The sequence below is a fragment of the Entelurus aequoreus genome, linkage group LG06 (assembly GCF_033978785.1).
Source record: "Entelurus aequoreus isolate RoL-2023_Sb linkage group LG06, RoL_Eaeq_v1.1, whole genome shotgun sequence".
In the NCBI taxonomy this organism is placed as follows: domain Eukaryota; kingdom Metazoa; phylum Chordata; class Actinopteri; order Syngnathiformes; family Syngnathidae; genus Entelurus; species Entelurus aequoreus.
In genome coordinates this window covers 44,468,592-44,484,662 of record NC_084736.1, presented here as the reverse complement: position 1 = coordinate 44,484,662, position 16,071 = coordinate 44,468,592, and the positions used below count along the sequence as shown (strand labels likewise).

General features: G+C 40.9%; 1 protein-coding gene across 5 annotated transcripts in view; it reads right to left on the bottom strand.

Moving 5' to 3' along the window:
- The window catches only part of LOC133652239 (granzyme A-like), a 79,016-nt gene that overhangs the window by 2,941 nt on the left and 60,004 nt on the right, over positions 1-16,071 (bottom strand). Inside the window, exons 1-4 of one of the 5 annotated variants that reach the window (XM_062050762.1) lie at positions 9,460-10,806; positions 6,423-6,537; positions 4,697-4,838; positions 2,407-2,545 (exon numbers count right to left, since the gene is read on the bottom strand). In XM_062050762.1, coding sequence (XP_061906746.1) covers positions 2,407-2,545; positions 4,697-4,838; positions 6,423-6,486 — 345 coding nt within the window. In that variant the 5' untranslated portion in view covers positions 6,487-6,537; positions 9,460-10,806. Of the gene's footprint in view, positions 1-2,406; positions 2,546-4,696; positions 4,839-6,422; positions 10,807-16,071 lie in introns of those variants that run through there. The other 4 variants (XM_062050760.1, XM_062050761.1, XM_062050759.1 and 1 more) reach the window with 4 other exon arrangements.

Genomic DNA, 16,071 nt, shown 5'->3' with positions numbered 1-16,071 from the left:
GCAGCTAAGCCCGTGACCTTCGATCCCTCAGGCTGTACTGCATCAACAAGCGACATTGGTGTGTAAAGGATATCACCACATGGGTTCAGGAACACTTCAGAAACCCACTGTCAGTAACTACAGTTGGTCGCTACATCTATAAGTGCAAGTTAAAACTCTCCTATGCAAGGCGAAAACCGTTTATCAACAACACCCAGAAACGCCGTCGGCTTCGCTGGGCCTGAGCTCATCTAAGATGGACTGATACAAAGTGGAAAAGTGTTCTGTGGTCGGACGAGTCCACATTTCAAATTGTATTTGGAAACTGTGGACGTCGTGTCCTCCGGACCAAAGGGGAAAAGAACCATCCGGATTGTTATAGGCGCAAAGTTGAAAAGCTAGCATCTGTGATGGTATGGGGGTGTATTAGTGCCCAAGACATGGGTAACTTACACATCTGTGAAGGCGCCATTAATGCTGAAAGGTACATACAGGTTTTGGAGCAACATATGTTGCCATCCAAGCAACGTTACCATGGACGCCCCTGCTTATTTCAGCAAGACAATGCCAAGCCACGTGTTACATCAACGTGGCTTCATAGTAAAAGAGTGCGGGTACTAGACTGGCCTGCCTGTAGTCCAGACCTGTCTCCCATTGAAAATGTGTGGCGCATTATGAAGCCTAAAATACCACAACGGAGACCCCCGGACTGTTGAACAACTTAAGCTGTACATCAAGCAAGAATGGGAAAGAATTCCACCTGAGAAGCTTAAAAAATGTGTCTCCTCAGTTCCCAAACGTTTACTGAGTGTTGTTAAAAGGAAAGGCCATGTAACACAGTGGTGAACATGCCCTTTCCCAACTACTTTGGCACGTGTTGCAGCCATGAAATTCTAAGTTAATTATTTGCAAAAAAAAAAATAAAGTTTATGAGTTTGAACATCAAATATCTTGTCTTTGTAGTGCATTCAATTGAATAAGGGTTGAAAAGGATTTGCAAATCATTGTATTCCGTTTATATTTACATCTAACACAATTTCCCAACTCATATGGAAACGGGGTTTGTATATATATACTACCACCACCATGCTTGACGGTAGGCATGGTGTTCCTGGGAATAAAGGCCTCACCTTTTCTCTTCCAAACATATTGCTCGGTATTGTGGCCAAACAGCTACATTTTTGTTTCATCTGACATCACATGGACAAAGATAACACCTTCTGGAGGAAAGTTATGTGGTCAGATGAAACAAAAATTGAGCTGTTTGGCCACAATACCCAGCAATATGTTTGGAGGAGAAAAGGTAAGGCCTTTTAATCCCAGGAACACCACTCCTACCGTCAAGCATGGTGGTGGTAGTATTATGCTCTGGGCCTGCTTTGCTGCCAATGGAACTGGTGCTTTACAGAGAGTAAATGGGACAATGAAAAAGGAGGGTTACCTCCAAATTCTTCAGGGCAACCTAAAATCATCAGCCCGGAGGTTGGGTCTTGGGCGCAGTTGGGTGTTCCAACAGGACAATGACACAATGGCTAAATCAGGCTAGAATTAAGGTTTTAAAATGGCCTTCCCAAAGTCCTGACTTAAACGTGTGGGCAATGCTGAAGAAACAAGTCCATGTCAGAAAACCAACAAATTGAGCTGAACTGTATCAATTTTGTGAAGAGGAATGGTCAAAAATTCAACCAGAATCTTGCCAAAAGCTTGTGGATGGCTACCAAAAGCGCCTTATTGCAGTGGAACTTGCCAAGGGACTAGAATATTAACATTGCTGTACGTATACTTTTGACCCAGCAGATTTGGTCACATTTTCAGTAGACCCATAATAAATTCATAAAAGAACCAAACTTCATGAATGTTTTTGTGACAAACAAGTATGTGCTCTAATCACTCTATCACAAAAAAAATAAAGGTTGTAGAAATTATTGGAAACTCATGACCGCCATGACATTATGTTCTTTACAAGTGTATGTAAACGTTTGACCACGACTATATATATATATATATATATATATATATATATATATATATATATATATATATATATATATATATATATATATATATATATATATATATATATATATATATATATATACAATGTACTGTATATGGATGTGTGTGTGTATATATATATGTGCGTGTGTGTGTGTGTGTATGTATACATGTGTATGTATATGTATACATGTATATGTATATATACACACACACACACAAATAAGTTTAAAAAATTAACTTTACTGACTTTTATACCATCACATAAGCAAAAGGTACACACTTTCCTCAGTATGTATGAATGCTACAATATAATGCCTAATATATCATAGCAACCCCTAAATAGCAGTAATCTAGAGGACGATGTTGCAGCATGAAACCATGACAAAGGTTGAATTTCTGTCCTTCTCAACGCTGAACTGGACAACTCACCTTAAGCAACATGAGGTCATTGACCTTTGAACTATTATCGTAGCAAGGGTGAGGAAACCAGCCTTTGACCTTTCTTTTCTGGCAGAGATCCTTGTCCGTCTTTGTCATGTCGTGGACACCGAGCAGCACCCTCTCGATCCTGTGTGCAACCAAGAGTCATCGTTATCAAGGCTGCGTAGCCCTTTTAATAAAGACGGATTACAAAAACGTAATTCCTTCGGATCGGCTTTCACCACACGATATATGCGCAGTGAAAAACAAACGGTTTTACAGTAAAAAAAAACTGGCAGCTCAGTCGCTAGAAATTTACTGTAAAAATAACAGTGCTACTGTTTTTCCATTTACATTATTTCTCTTTAAAAAGCAACAATCGTAAATTGTACTGTAGAACTCTGGCCACTGAGCGGCAAATTCTATTTTACTGTAAAATATGTTTTTACAGTGAAAACGCTAGTGTTATTTTTATAGTAAAATTCTGGCGACTGAGCTGCCAGTTTTTTTTTCAACTCTAAATTCTACATATGTTTTACTGTGAATTACTGTAAATGGATACATGTTATCAGTTATTTTTACTGTAAAATCCTGGCAACAGAGCGTTTTTTTACACTAAAATTTGTCTTCAGTGAATTACTGTAAATGGAAACCTGTTACCATTGTTATTTTTACTGTAAAATCCTGGCAACATACCTTTTGTTTGTTTTTTTACTGTAAAATCTGTCTTTTCAGTGAAAGACACTTGTAAATGTGTTAGCATATTAACTAATGCTAACAACGCTCGCTTGATTACATTACGAAAGCACTGACAAATTTCCAGGAAAACACTCCTACAGACAAAACTTGGGATGGTTTAGTAAGTAAGAATTGTTTTAGTTATATTGTAAAACTTAAACATTGCTTGGAGTGATGAATGAAGAATCTATAAGAGTCTGAACCCTGAGCATGGGTGGAAGACAAACACAGCAGTCAAGTTGGGAAAATGAAACTTGTGAGCAAACTGGTTCATAAGATGGCACAACAAACACAAACAACAAAACACTTTCTAGGTCAAGAGTGTCCAAAACTTTTACCTGGGGAGGCCGCATTTGGCTTTAAAAAGTTGGCCAGGGGCCGAAAGCCGACTGCATTCAAAGTAACTATGTGTGTATGTATGTATATATGTATGTATGTGTTTCTATGTATGTATGTAGATGTGTGTGTGTGTGTGTGTGTGTGTGTGTGTGTGTGTGTGTGTGTGTGTGTGTGTGTGTGTGTGTGTGTGTGTGTGTACTGTATATACATGTGTATGTATATATGTGTGTATGTGTTTATATTATATATACAGTACATATACACACACACACACACACACACACACACACACACACACACATATATATATATATATGTGTATATATATATATATATATATATATATATATATATATATATATATATATATATATATATATATATATATATATATATATATATATACATACATATATATATATATATATATATATATATATACATACATATATATATATATATATATATATATATATATATATACATACATATATATATATATATATATATATATATATATATATATATATATATATATATATATATATATATATATATATATATATATATATATATATACACACATATACAGTGCATATACATAAATACATACACACACACACACACACACACACATATACAGTATATGTATATACTGTATATATATATATATCCATCCATCCATCCATTTTCTACCGCTTAATCCCTTGGTGGGCGCTGGAGCCTATCTCAGCTACAATCGGGCGGAAGGCGGGGTACACCCTGGACAAGTCGCCACCTCATCGCAGGTATATATATATATATATATATATATATATATATATATATATATATATATATATATATATATATATATATATATATATATATATATATATATATATATATATATATATATATATATATATATATATATATATATATATATATGTATGTGTGTGTGTGTATATATATACTGTATACACAGGCCAAAAAAAAGAAAATACCCATGGACTGGACACCCCTGTTCTATTTTTTTTTTTTTTCCACTTGTTTTTTTTTATTTGTTGTTGTTTATTTATTTCTTTTATCTGAGAAAAAATCCATAAATTAGCTGCACCGTTCAAAGTGGGTTCAAAGGGCTCAAAGTGTAAGAAAAAAGTAGCGGCTTATTGTCCATAATTTACGGTATTTGCTTTATTGGAACACTGATATTTGAGTATTTCCCTGGTGAGTGTCTTACCCACTACAGTGGGCAGCGGTCAGCACCCAGTTTAAAGCGATGAGAACTCCTCCACATGATGGCACTTTCTTCTCCAGCAGAGCCATGAAGGGCAGCGAGTGTGGCCTCACTTCTTTGCCCCCGATAATCTCCGCCGCGTCACCTATACCAACAAATGTACAAAACCCAAAACCAGTGAAGTTGGCACGTTGTGTACTGTAAATGGTAAACAAAAAGAGAATACAATGATTTGCAAATCCTTTTCAACTTATATTCAATTGAATAGACTCCAAAAACAAGATACTTAATGTTCGAACTGAGAAATTTCTTCTTTTTTTTTTTGCAAATAATCATTAACTTAGAATTTAATGGCAGCAACACATTGCAAAAAAGTTGTCACAGGGGCATTTTTACCACTGTGTTACATGGCCTTTCCTTTTAACAACACTTAGTAAACGTTTGGGAACTGAGGAGACCAATTTTTTAAACTTTTCAGGTGGAGTTCCTCTTTGGTCCGGAGGACACGACGTCCACAGTTTCCAAAAACAATTTGAAATGTGGACTTGTCAGACCACAGAACACTTTTCCACTTTGCATCAGTCCATCTTAGATGAGTTCAGGCCCAAGCGAAGTCGGCGGCGTTTCTGGGTGTTGTTGATAAATGGCTTTTGCTTTGCATAGTAGACTTACTGTAGTTACTGACAGTGGTTTTCTAAAGTGTTTCTGAGCCCATGTGGCTCAGAAACACACCAATGTCACTTTTTGATGCAGTACCGCCTGAGGGATCGAAGGTCACGGGCATTCAATGTTGGTTTTCAGCATTGCTGCTTACGTGCAGTGATTTCTCCAGACTCTCTGAACCTTTTGATGATATTACGGACCGTAGATTGCGAAATCCCTAAATTCCTTGCAATAGCTCGTTGAGAAATAATAATAATAATAATAATAATGGATTAGATTTGATATCGCGCTTTTCTATTATTAGATACTCAAAGCGCTCACAGAGAAGTGGGAACCCATCATTCATTCACATCTGGTGGTGGTAAGCTACATTTGTAGCCACAGCTGCCCTGGGGTAGACTGACGGAAGCGAGGCTGCAAGTTTGCGCCTACGGTCCCTCCGACCACCACCTATCATTCATTCACCAGTGTGAGCGGCACCGGGGGCAAGGGTGAAGTGTCCTGCCCAAGGACACAATGGCAGAGATTTGCATGTCAAGAGGCGGGGAGCGAACCTGCAACCCTCAGGTTTCTGGCCACTACGCCATACCGCCCCCAAATATTGTTCTTAAACAATTTGCTCGGGCATTTATTGACAAAGTGGTGACCCTCGCCCCATCCTTGTTTGTGAATGACTAAGCATTTCATGGAAGCTGCTTTTATACCCAATCATGGCACCCACCTGTTCCCAATTAGCCTGTTCACCTGTGGGATGTTCCAAATAAGTGTTTGATGAGCATTCCTCAACTTTCTCAGTCTATTTTGCCACTTGTGCCAGCTTTTTTTAAACATGTTGCAGGCATCAAATTCCAAATAAACTAATATTGGAAAAAAATAACAAAGTTCTCCAGTTCGAACGTTAAGTATCTTGTGTTTGCAGTCTATTCAATTGAATATAAGTTGAAAAGGATTTGCAAATCATTGTATTCAGTTTTTATTTACCATTTACACAATGTGCCAACTTCACTGGTTTTGAGTTTTGTAATAATAAATGCAGGCATGACTAATAATTCTCGTTTTCACTTACCGGCCGTGGCGATGAGAAGAACCGCGGCGCACAGGAAGCCGCTCAGATAAGCCGTGGAGAACATTGTGATCTAGACCAAGTCCACCTTGAGGCACGCTCGCCTATCTCTTATATGCTGAGAGGATGCAAAGAGCGTGAGTCAGCAAAACAGCCACATCACACATCTTGGTTTGACAGTTCCTCGCATGGAATACACAAGAAGACTGAGTCACCAGAATGTGTGAGAAAACCGATGTCTACTAATAACTGATTTATTTCCGTGAATTCATGTACGCCACATGACCCCTAGGGCAGAGGTCTCAAAGTCGTTTTCACTGAGGGCCACATCGCAGTTATGTTTGGCCCCTGAGGGCCGTTTCTAACAGTGAATACTATTATTACATAATTTTTTACTGCATTTTTAGTAGATTTTTTTTTAACTAAAATGTAAACAAAATATGTGACGTTGCAATACATTCATCTCAAAATTTAGTGTATATTACTGTAAACGGAAAGAGTACTGCTCTTCTTATGGTTAAAAAAAAGGCATCTCAGTTGCCAGAATTTTACTGTAAAATGTAAATTTTTTTCACTGTAAATAAAATTGACTGCAATTTTACAGTAACATTTTGACACCTGAGCTGCCAGTTTTTGTTTGCTTTTTACTGCAAATCAACAACTGTAGATTTTTCAGTGTATTACTGTAAATGCCAAAACGGCACCAGTTTATTACAGTAAAAAAAATAGTTTTTTTTTTCATTTAGAGAAAAATGCTGTAAAAACCACAGTAATTTTCACAATTAACATGAAATCTATTGCTACTTTTACATTGCACAATTTGATGGATACCTTGCTTTGAAATCATTATTAGTAGTATTTATTTCTATTCAAAAAATGGTTTCAATGTTTGATTAAATATTTTTGCATAATTAGACAATATCTAAGTTAACATAATTTGCGATTACATGGAGTACATATATATTTTTTCTCCCATAATAGAAAGAAAAATACATTTAGTAAGAAAAGTTACAGTACTCTACTGATACATATTTCCAGGCTTTCGAGGGCCAAATAAAATGAAGTGGCGGGCCACATCTGGCCCCCGGGTCTTGAGTTTGACACCTGTGCCCTAGGGGGTACTAATTTGTAAAAATATTTGTTTTTAAATTCTGTCACGCCAACCCTAAGGGACATAATTTTTTTCACGCCCCCCCCAGAAGTTTTGTTCTAACTGTATACAGTATGTCAAGATAGTTATTTACTAACACTAAGGACGCTATTATGCCATTGCTTCTAACAACCCCCCCAGCCCCCCAGGGAGGGCCTGCGCTACTAGTTAAGGCCCCGTTTACTAAGCCGGATAAAGTTATTCAGGGTACATCCCACCTAACCTTATCCGTGTCCACACAACAATGCCACCGTTTAAGACCCCCTTCCCCCTCCGTCCGCCGGCACAACGCAACTTAGTACGCATGCGCGGAAAATGCACACGTCATAGTCATCTCCAGTGTTGCTTTGTGTGCAAGTTCTTAAATTGAACTTATCTGAACAATATCCAGTGTTGTGGTATTTCAATGTACTGGAATCCAGTGTGCTGTGGGGCATATTGTAGTGAATCACACCTGAGCCATCATAAATTAATCACATCTATAATAAACACTTGAAAGTACACAATGTGATAAAGAACATTTTACAACAATCAAACTAGGGATCTAGATATCTGGTCAGGACACTCCTCGCTCTTTTGCCTTCACCTTCATTGTCCATTCGTTTTTGGTGACTTTATATACTCTGGACCTAGACGTTGAATCCGTGACATACATGCCGGACAATAACTGATAGTCTGCTTTGCCAGTCCAAAAACATTTGTAGTCTTCCCTCGACGGCCAAGTAATACAAAGCACACGCTACCTTTTTTTTAATCACATCCACGGGAGCCCGCATTCTCGTTGTCTTTCCTTCGATAAATGGACAAAGTTTTTCGGTAAGTAGAATCACAGCTGACCTGGACATTCGAAAGTTCTCTTGCCGCCTGAGAAGTGTTGTATCCCAAATAGCTGCAATCACTTTCTCTTAAGGTATTCATGTGTGATTTCCACAAGTGTCTGTACAGACTGAAGGAGAAACACGACATGTCTGGATGACTCGCCTTCATATTTCCAGTGGTTAGCTCAGAGTTCCGAAACCGCTTTATTATGAAGCTGGCTGTGGCGCGTTCTTTCTGACGTCACTTCCTGTGTGGGGCACGGTCTTTCTGGCGTCACTTCTTGTGTGGGGCGCAGTCTTTCTGGCGTCACCTACTCTCCGAACTCAGTTTGTAAACGATCAATGAGTCCATACAAAGCTAAGAGCTCAAGAAATACACGGCGCTGTAGCGGCTACTCTTGCGTTCCCAAAAAGTTTCGAAAAAATAAAAATAAAGTAATGCAGAGTAGTCTTAAGGAGGAGGTGTTTGACTCACTAAATTCCTTAATAAGCACTCGCGGAGATATTTCTAGATTCCAAATGATCATAATTTATTTTCACAAACAAAAAATATTCTCCGTGGTTGACTTTCAACATAATCAAAATAACTTATTTAGCCTGGCTTCAAAGTAACTTGTTTTAGTGTGGCTTCCTTGGCCTTTTTAGCGGTAAACAAAATGTTTCACTCCTCACTCCTTCAACATGATAGAAAGACAAAGGGCACCCAGCTGTCCTGTCTTCTTAATTATAGGAGGAGGAAGTGGCTCACCCGTAGGAGCGTGAGCAGCTGAAAACAATCAGTCAATCACAATGAAATCTAAAACATCCAATAATTCATTAACATCATTATTGACAATATTTGATTTCATTGTCAAACAATTAATAAATAAATAATATAGATATGCTCCAACTGGCTCCAACACGGCGCACTTACCCGTGTAAAAAATTATCTGAGGGGGACCTTAAACGATAGTTTAGTGTGGTTGAAGCGGGGCTTAGGCTAAATAATTATTACTTTAAGGGGTTAAACGACTTAGTGTAGACATAGCCTAAGAAGCAATGCAATAAAACGGGCTGTTTGGAACTTGCTCACAGTTTGATTTTCTAGGAGACAAAGTTGTTTCACGTCCCCTTTGTCACGGTTGGTAAAACTGGTGGACCCAAATGCAGAAAAGACAGGCAGAATTAAAGTTCAAGGGTTATTATTAAAAAAACAGAGGGAAAGGAGGGAGCTTGTAGTCCTTGGCTTTGCGGTCCAGGAGAGCAGACTGAGGCTAGCAGGCTGAGGCTAGCAGGCACACACTGCAGGTAGGGAACTAAAGGCAGAGGAAAACAGGGGTAAGTAGTGATGGGTTCGGCAACACCGATGCATCGGCGCATGCGTCGAGCTCATAGAGCAAAACCCTGTGTCGGTGCACGTACCGCTTTTAGAAAGTCACGTGACCGATCATGAGCTGTTTCGGTCACGTGATCGATACGCGAACTGTGTCACACCGATGCCTCCTCTGTGCCCTGTGAGCGGGTCTTTTCTACAGACGGACAAATAATAACTAAGAACAGAAATCGTCTAAAATTTAATACGTTGGAAAAACTTTTTTTTTTTAATAAAAATGTGTAAAAAATAAATAAATAAAAAATTCCCAGTCCACAAGCATCCTCATTCACAACACGTTCTCTTAGATTTCCATGTTATGATACATGTTCACATTATTTATTGACTGTATCTAAAAAAGAAAAAAATATGTTTTTATTGAAATGAAGATATGAAATAATCCTAAAAAATGAAATACAATGACTTGGTTTATATTATTGTATATACTAGGTCATAAAATCAGTGTCAGTTGAGTCGGTCCATAGGTTGCCTGTAGGGATTTTTAATGTCCAGCAGATGTCAGTATTTAGTGACACAGTATCGACACAGTATCAAAACAGTTTTGCAATGTGTCGAAACGCTTCATGACGCCTCATCAACCCATCACTAGGGGTAAGATGAGGAGCAAAAAAAACACAAATAGCAGATCAGCAAGATTATAAAAAATAATGCTAGAATTCTAGGACAAACTGGCTAGAAGTGTTACTACATGGTGAACGATCTAGCGATTGCGCCGACTGAAGTCCAAACATTTGTAGGCTGTAGGTGATGAGTTGATGGCAGGCAGGTGAGTGATTAGGGTGCTGGGATCATCGGTGCCAGGCTGAGAGTTGGAGCCAAGCCTACGCCCAACCCACGCCCACTCTCCCAAAGACACACACAGAGACAAACACATAGACACAGACAGAGACTGTGACACCCTTGAAGTAAATATTCATTTATTTAACTGTATGTTTAGAGGCAGTTATTTACTAAGACTAAAGATACTATTATGCTGCTGCCCCTTTTCCCCGACACCTCACGGCACCCCCCGAAGGTTGTTTGGAACTTGCTTTTTCCCTTGCGCCCTTTTTTTTAAACTTAATATTTATAGGAATTTTTATTAGAAAAAAACATATATAGAGTTGATTGAAAAAATAAATAAATAAATATTTATATATATATATATATATATATATATATATATATATATATATATATATATATATATATATATATATATATATATATATATATATATATACACAAAACCCAAAACAAGTGAAGTTGGCACGTAGTGTAATTCGTAAATAAAAACAGAATACAATTATTTGCAAATCCTTTTCAACTTATATTCAATTGAATAGACTGCAAAGACAAGATATTTAATGTTCGAACTGAGAAACTAATTTTTTTTTTTTGCAAATAATCATTTACTGAGAATTTAATGGCAGCAACACATTGCAAAAAAGTTGGCACAGGGGCATTTTTACAACTGTGTTTCATGGCCTTTCCTTTTAACAACACAGTAAACGTTTGAGAACTGAGGAGACAAAATGTTTAAAGTTTTTCAGGTGGAATTCTTTCCCATTCTTGCTTGATGTACAGCTTAAGTGGTTCAACAGTCCGGGGTCTTCGTTGTGGTATTCTAGGCTTCATAATGCACCACACATTTTAAATGGGAGACAGGTCTGGACTACAGGCAGGCCAGTCTAGTGCCCGCACTCTTAATTCATATTAAGAGTGGGGCACTAGACTGGCCTGCCACGCTGTTGTAACATGTGCAGAATGTGGCTTGGCATTGTCTTGCTAAAATGAAAAAGACGTTGCTTGGAGGGCAACATATGTTGCTCCAAAACTTGTATGTACCTTTCAGCATTAATGGTGCCTTCACAGATGTGTAAGTTACCCATGCCTTGGGCACTAATACACCCCCATACCATCACACATGCTGGCTTTTCAACTTTGCGCCTATAACAGTCCGGATGGTTCTTTTCCTCTTTGGTCCGGAGGACACAACGTCCACAGTTTCCAAAAACAATTTGAAATGTGAACTCGTCAGACCATAGAACACTTTTCCACTTTGCATCAGTCCATCTTAAATAAGCTTGGGCCCAGCGAAGCCGGCTGCGTTTCTGGGTGTTGTTGATTAATGGCTTTCGCTTTGCATAGTAGAGTTTGAACTTGCACTTACATATGTAGCGACAAACTGACAGTGGTTTTCAGAAGTGTTCCTGAGCCCATGTGGTGATATCCTTTACACACTGATGTCGCTTTTTTGATGCAGTACCGCCTGAGGGATCCAAGGTCACAGGCTTTCAATGTTGGTTTTCGGCCTTGCCGCTTACGTGCAGTGATTTCTCCAGATTCTCTAAACCTTTTGATGATATTACAGACCGTAGATGGTGAAATCCCTAAATGTCTTGCAATAGCTCGTTGAGAAATGTTGTTTTTAAACTGTTCGGCAGTTTGCTCACACATTTGTTCACAAAGTGGTGACCCTCGCCCCATCCTTGTTTGTGAATGAATGAGCATTTCATGGAAGCTGCTTGTATACCCAATCATGGCCCCACCTGTTCCCAATTAGCCTGGAGTTTACGTGTCCCAATGATCCTAGGAGCTATGTTGTCCGGGGGCTTTATGCCCCCTGGTAGGGTCTTCCAAGACAAACTGGCCCTAGGTGAGGGATCAGACAAAGAGCAGCTCGAAGACCTCTATGAAAAATACAATCGAAGGACCCAGATTTCCCTCGCCCGGAAGCGGGTCACCGGGGCCCCCCTGTGGAGCCAGGCCCGGAGGTGGGGCACGATGGCGAGCGCCTGGTGGCCGGGCCTGTACCCATGGGGCCCGGCCGAGCACAGCCCGAAGAGGCAATGTGGGTCCCCCCTCCAATGGGATCACCACCCATAGCAGGGCCATAGAGGTCGGGTGCAATGTGAGCTGGGCAGAAGCCGAAGGCAGGGCACTTGGCGGTCCGATCCTCGGCTACATAAGCTAGCTCTTGGGACGTGGTTGGTAGAGCGGCCGTGCCAGCAACTTGAGGGTTCCAGGTTCGATCCCCACTTCAGCCATCCTAGTCACTGCCGTTGTGTCCATGGGCAAGACGCTTTACCCACCTGCTCCCAGTGCCACCCACACTGGTTTAAATGTAACTTAGATATTGGGTTTCACTATGTAAAGCGCTTTGAGTCACTAGAGAAAAGCGCTATATAAATATAATTCACTTCACTTCACTTCACTATTGTCAAGGCGGCCGATTGTAACTGTGGCCGCAAGGTGGTTGGTGCCTGTCGTGGCGGTAATCCTAGAACCCGCTGGTGGACACCAGCGGTGAGGGATGCCGTCATGCTGAAGAAAGAGTTCTATCGGGTTCTTTTGGCTCATAGGACTCCGGAGGCAGCAGACAGGTACCGACAGGCCAAGCAGTGTGCGGCTTCAGCGGTCGCAAAGGCAAAAACTTGAAAATGGGAAGAGTTCGGGAAAGCCATGGAAAACAACTTCCAGATGGCTTCGAAGCGATTCTGGACCACCATCCGCCGCCTCAGGAAGGGGAAGCAGTGCAATGTCAACACCGTGTATGGTGGGGATGGTGTTCTGCTGACCTCGACTGCGGATGTTGTGGCTCGGTGGAGGGAATACTTTGAAGACCTCCTGAATCCTACCAACACGTCTTCCTATGAGGAAGCAGTTCCTGGGGAATTTGTGATGGGCTCTCCTATTTCTGGGGCTGAGGTTGCCGAGGTAGTAAAAAAGCTTCTTGGTGGCAAGGCCCCGGGGGTGGATGAGATCCGCCCAGAGTTCCTTAAGGCTGTGGGGATATCTTGGTTGACAAGACTCTGCAACATCGCGTGGTCATCGGGGACAATACCTCTGGATTGGCAGATCGGGTGGTGGTTTCTCTCTTTAAGAAGGGGAACCGGAGGGTGTGTTCCAGCTATCGTGGGATCACACTCCTCAGCCTTCCCGGTAAGGTCTATTCAGGTGTACTGGAGAGCAGGCTACGCCGGATAGTCGAACCTCGGATTCAGGAGGAACAGTGTGGTTTTCGTCCTGGTCGTGGAACTGTGGACCAGCTCTATACTCTCGGCAGGGTCCTTGAGGGTGCATGGGAGTTTGCCCAACCAGTCTACATGTGCTTTGTGGACTTGGAGAAGGCATTCGACCGTGTACCCCGGGAAGTCCTGTGGGGAGTGCTCAGAGAGTATGGGGTAACGAACTGTCTGATTGTGGCGGTCCGCTCCCTGTATGATCAGTGTCAGAGCTTGGTCCGCATTGCCGGCAGTAAGTCGGACCCGTTTCCAGTGAGGGTTGGACTCCACCAAGGCTGCCCTTTGTCACCGATTCTCTTCATAACTTTTACGGACAGAATTTCTAGGTGCAGTCAGGGCGTTGAGGGTATCTGGTTTGGTGGTTGCAGGATTAGGACACTGCTTTTTGCAGATGATGTGGTCCTGATGGCTTCATCTGGCCAAGATCTTCAGCTCTCACTGGATCGGTTCGCAGCCGAGTGTGAAGCGACTGGGATGGGAATCAGCACCTCCAAGTCCGAGTCCATGGTTCTCGCCCGGAAAAGGGTGGAGTGACATCTCCGGGTTGGGGAGGAGATCTTGCCCCAAGTTGAGGAGTTCAAGTACCTCAGAGTCTTGTTCACGAGTGAGGGAAGAGTGGATCGTGAGATCCACAGGCAGATCGGTGCGGTGTATTCAGTAATGACGATGCTGTATCGATCCGTTGTGGTGAAGAAGGAGCTGAGCCGGAAGGCAACGCTCTCAATTTACCGGTCGATCTACGTTCCCATCCTCACCTATGGTCATGAGATTAAAGATTAAGATTAAAGTACCAATGATTGTCACACACACACTAGATGTGGTGAAATTTGTCCTCTGCATTTGACCCATCCCCTTGGGGAGCAGTGGGCAGCAGCGGCTCCGCGCCCGGGAATCATTTTGGTGATTTAACCCCCAACTCCAACCCTTGATGCTGAGCTTTGGGTTATGACCGAAAGGACAAGATCAAGTACAAGCGGCCGAAATGAGCTTCCTCCGCCGGGTGGCGGGGCTCTCCCTTAGAGATAGGGTGAGAAGCTCTGTCATCCGGGGTGAGCTCAAAGTAAAGCCGCTGCTCCTCCACATCGAGAGGAGCCAGATGAGGTGGTTCGGGCTTCTGCTCAGGATGCCACCCGAACGCCTCTCTAGGGAGGTGTTTCGGGCACGTCCGACCGGTAGGAGGCCACGGGGAAGACCCAGGACACGTTGGGAAGACTCTCTCTCCCGGCTGGCCTGGGAACGCCTCGGGATCCCCCGGGAGGAGCTGGACGAAGTGGCTGGGGAGAGGGAAGTCTGGGCTTCCCTGCTTAGGCTGCTGCCCCCGCGACCCGACCTCGGATAAGCGGAAGAAAATGGATGGATGGACCTGTGGATGTTCCAAATAGGTGTTTGATGAGCATTCTTCAACTTTCTCAGTCTTTTTTGCCACTTGTGCCAGCTTTTTTGAAACATGTTGCAAGTATCAAATTCCAAATAAGCTGATATTTGCAAAAAATAACAAAGTTTACCAGTTCGAACATTAAATATCTTGTCTTTGCAGTCTATTCAATTGAATATAAGTTGAAAAGGATTTGCAAATCATTGTAATCTGTTTTTATTTACCATTTACACAACGTGCCAACTTCACTGGTTTTGGGTTTTGTAAATGTATTTACTTAAGACAAAATGTTGTGTTGTAGGTAAAGCGTAGTATCAATAGTCAACATTTTAGGCTTTAATAAAACTGTTGAATAGCCTACACAAGGTGAAAAAAATTATTGTGGTGCAAATAAAACTGTGAATGATTTGATATTTATTACTGTGGGAGTAACATAAAACATCAAATGAAAGGCATGTGTGTGAGACCTGTCCAAAATTTAAGCTTATTGGCAGAAATGTTTAATAATTTTGCTTAAAGTAAGCTAAATAATTTGTAAAATCCTCTCTTTCTTACTGACTTTGTTTTACTTTTCAAAAGAATGTCTTCACCACACGTTTTTCCTTCCGAAACTTGTCTTGTGGTTTTGTAGCTCTCATGTGAGACATTTCTCGTCACTCACCACCTCCAAAGTCGTGAGTATGTTGAAACCGATACGATGCACAAGGGTCGTTCAAATTAAACAAGAAAGCATGACGTGCAATAAGAAAACCTCAAGAGGAATGAATATCTTTTTGAATATCCTATTAATTGTGCATATCAATAAATAAATACATCTTGAAATAATAACGTAAATGTGTCAGAAATTGATTAAAACCAGAAAGAAATACATAAATGTGTTTTAAATGTGAAATGTATTTAATGTAAAAGTGCATTAAATTATTTAATTAA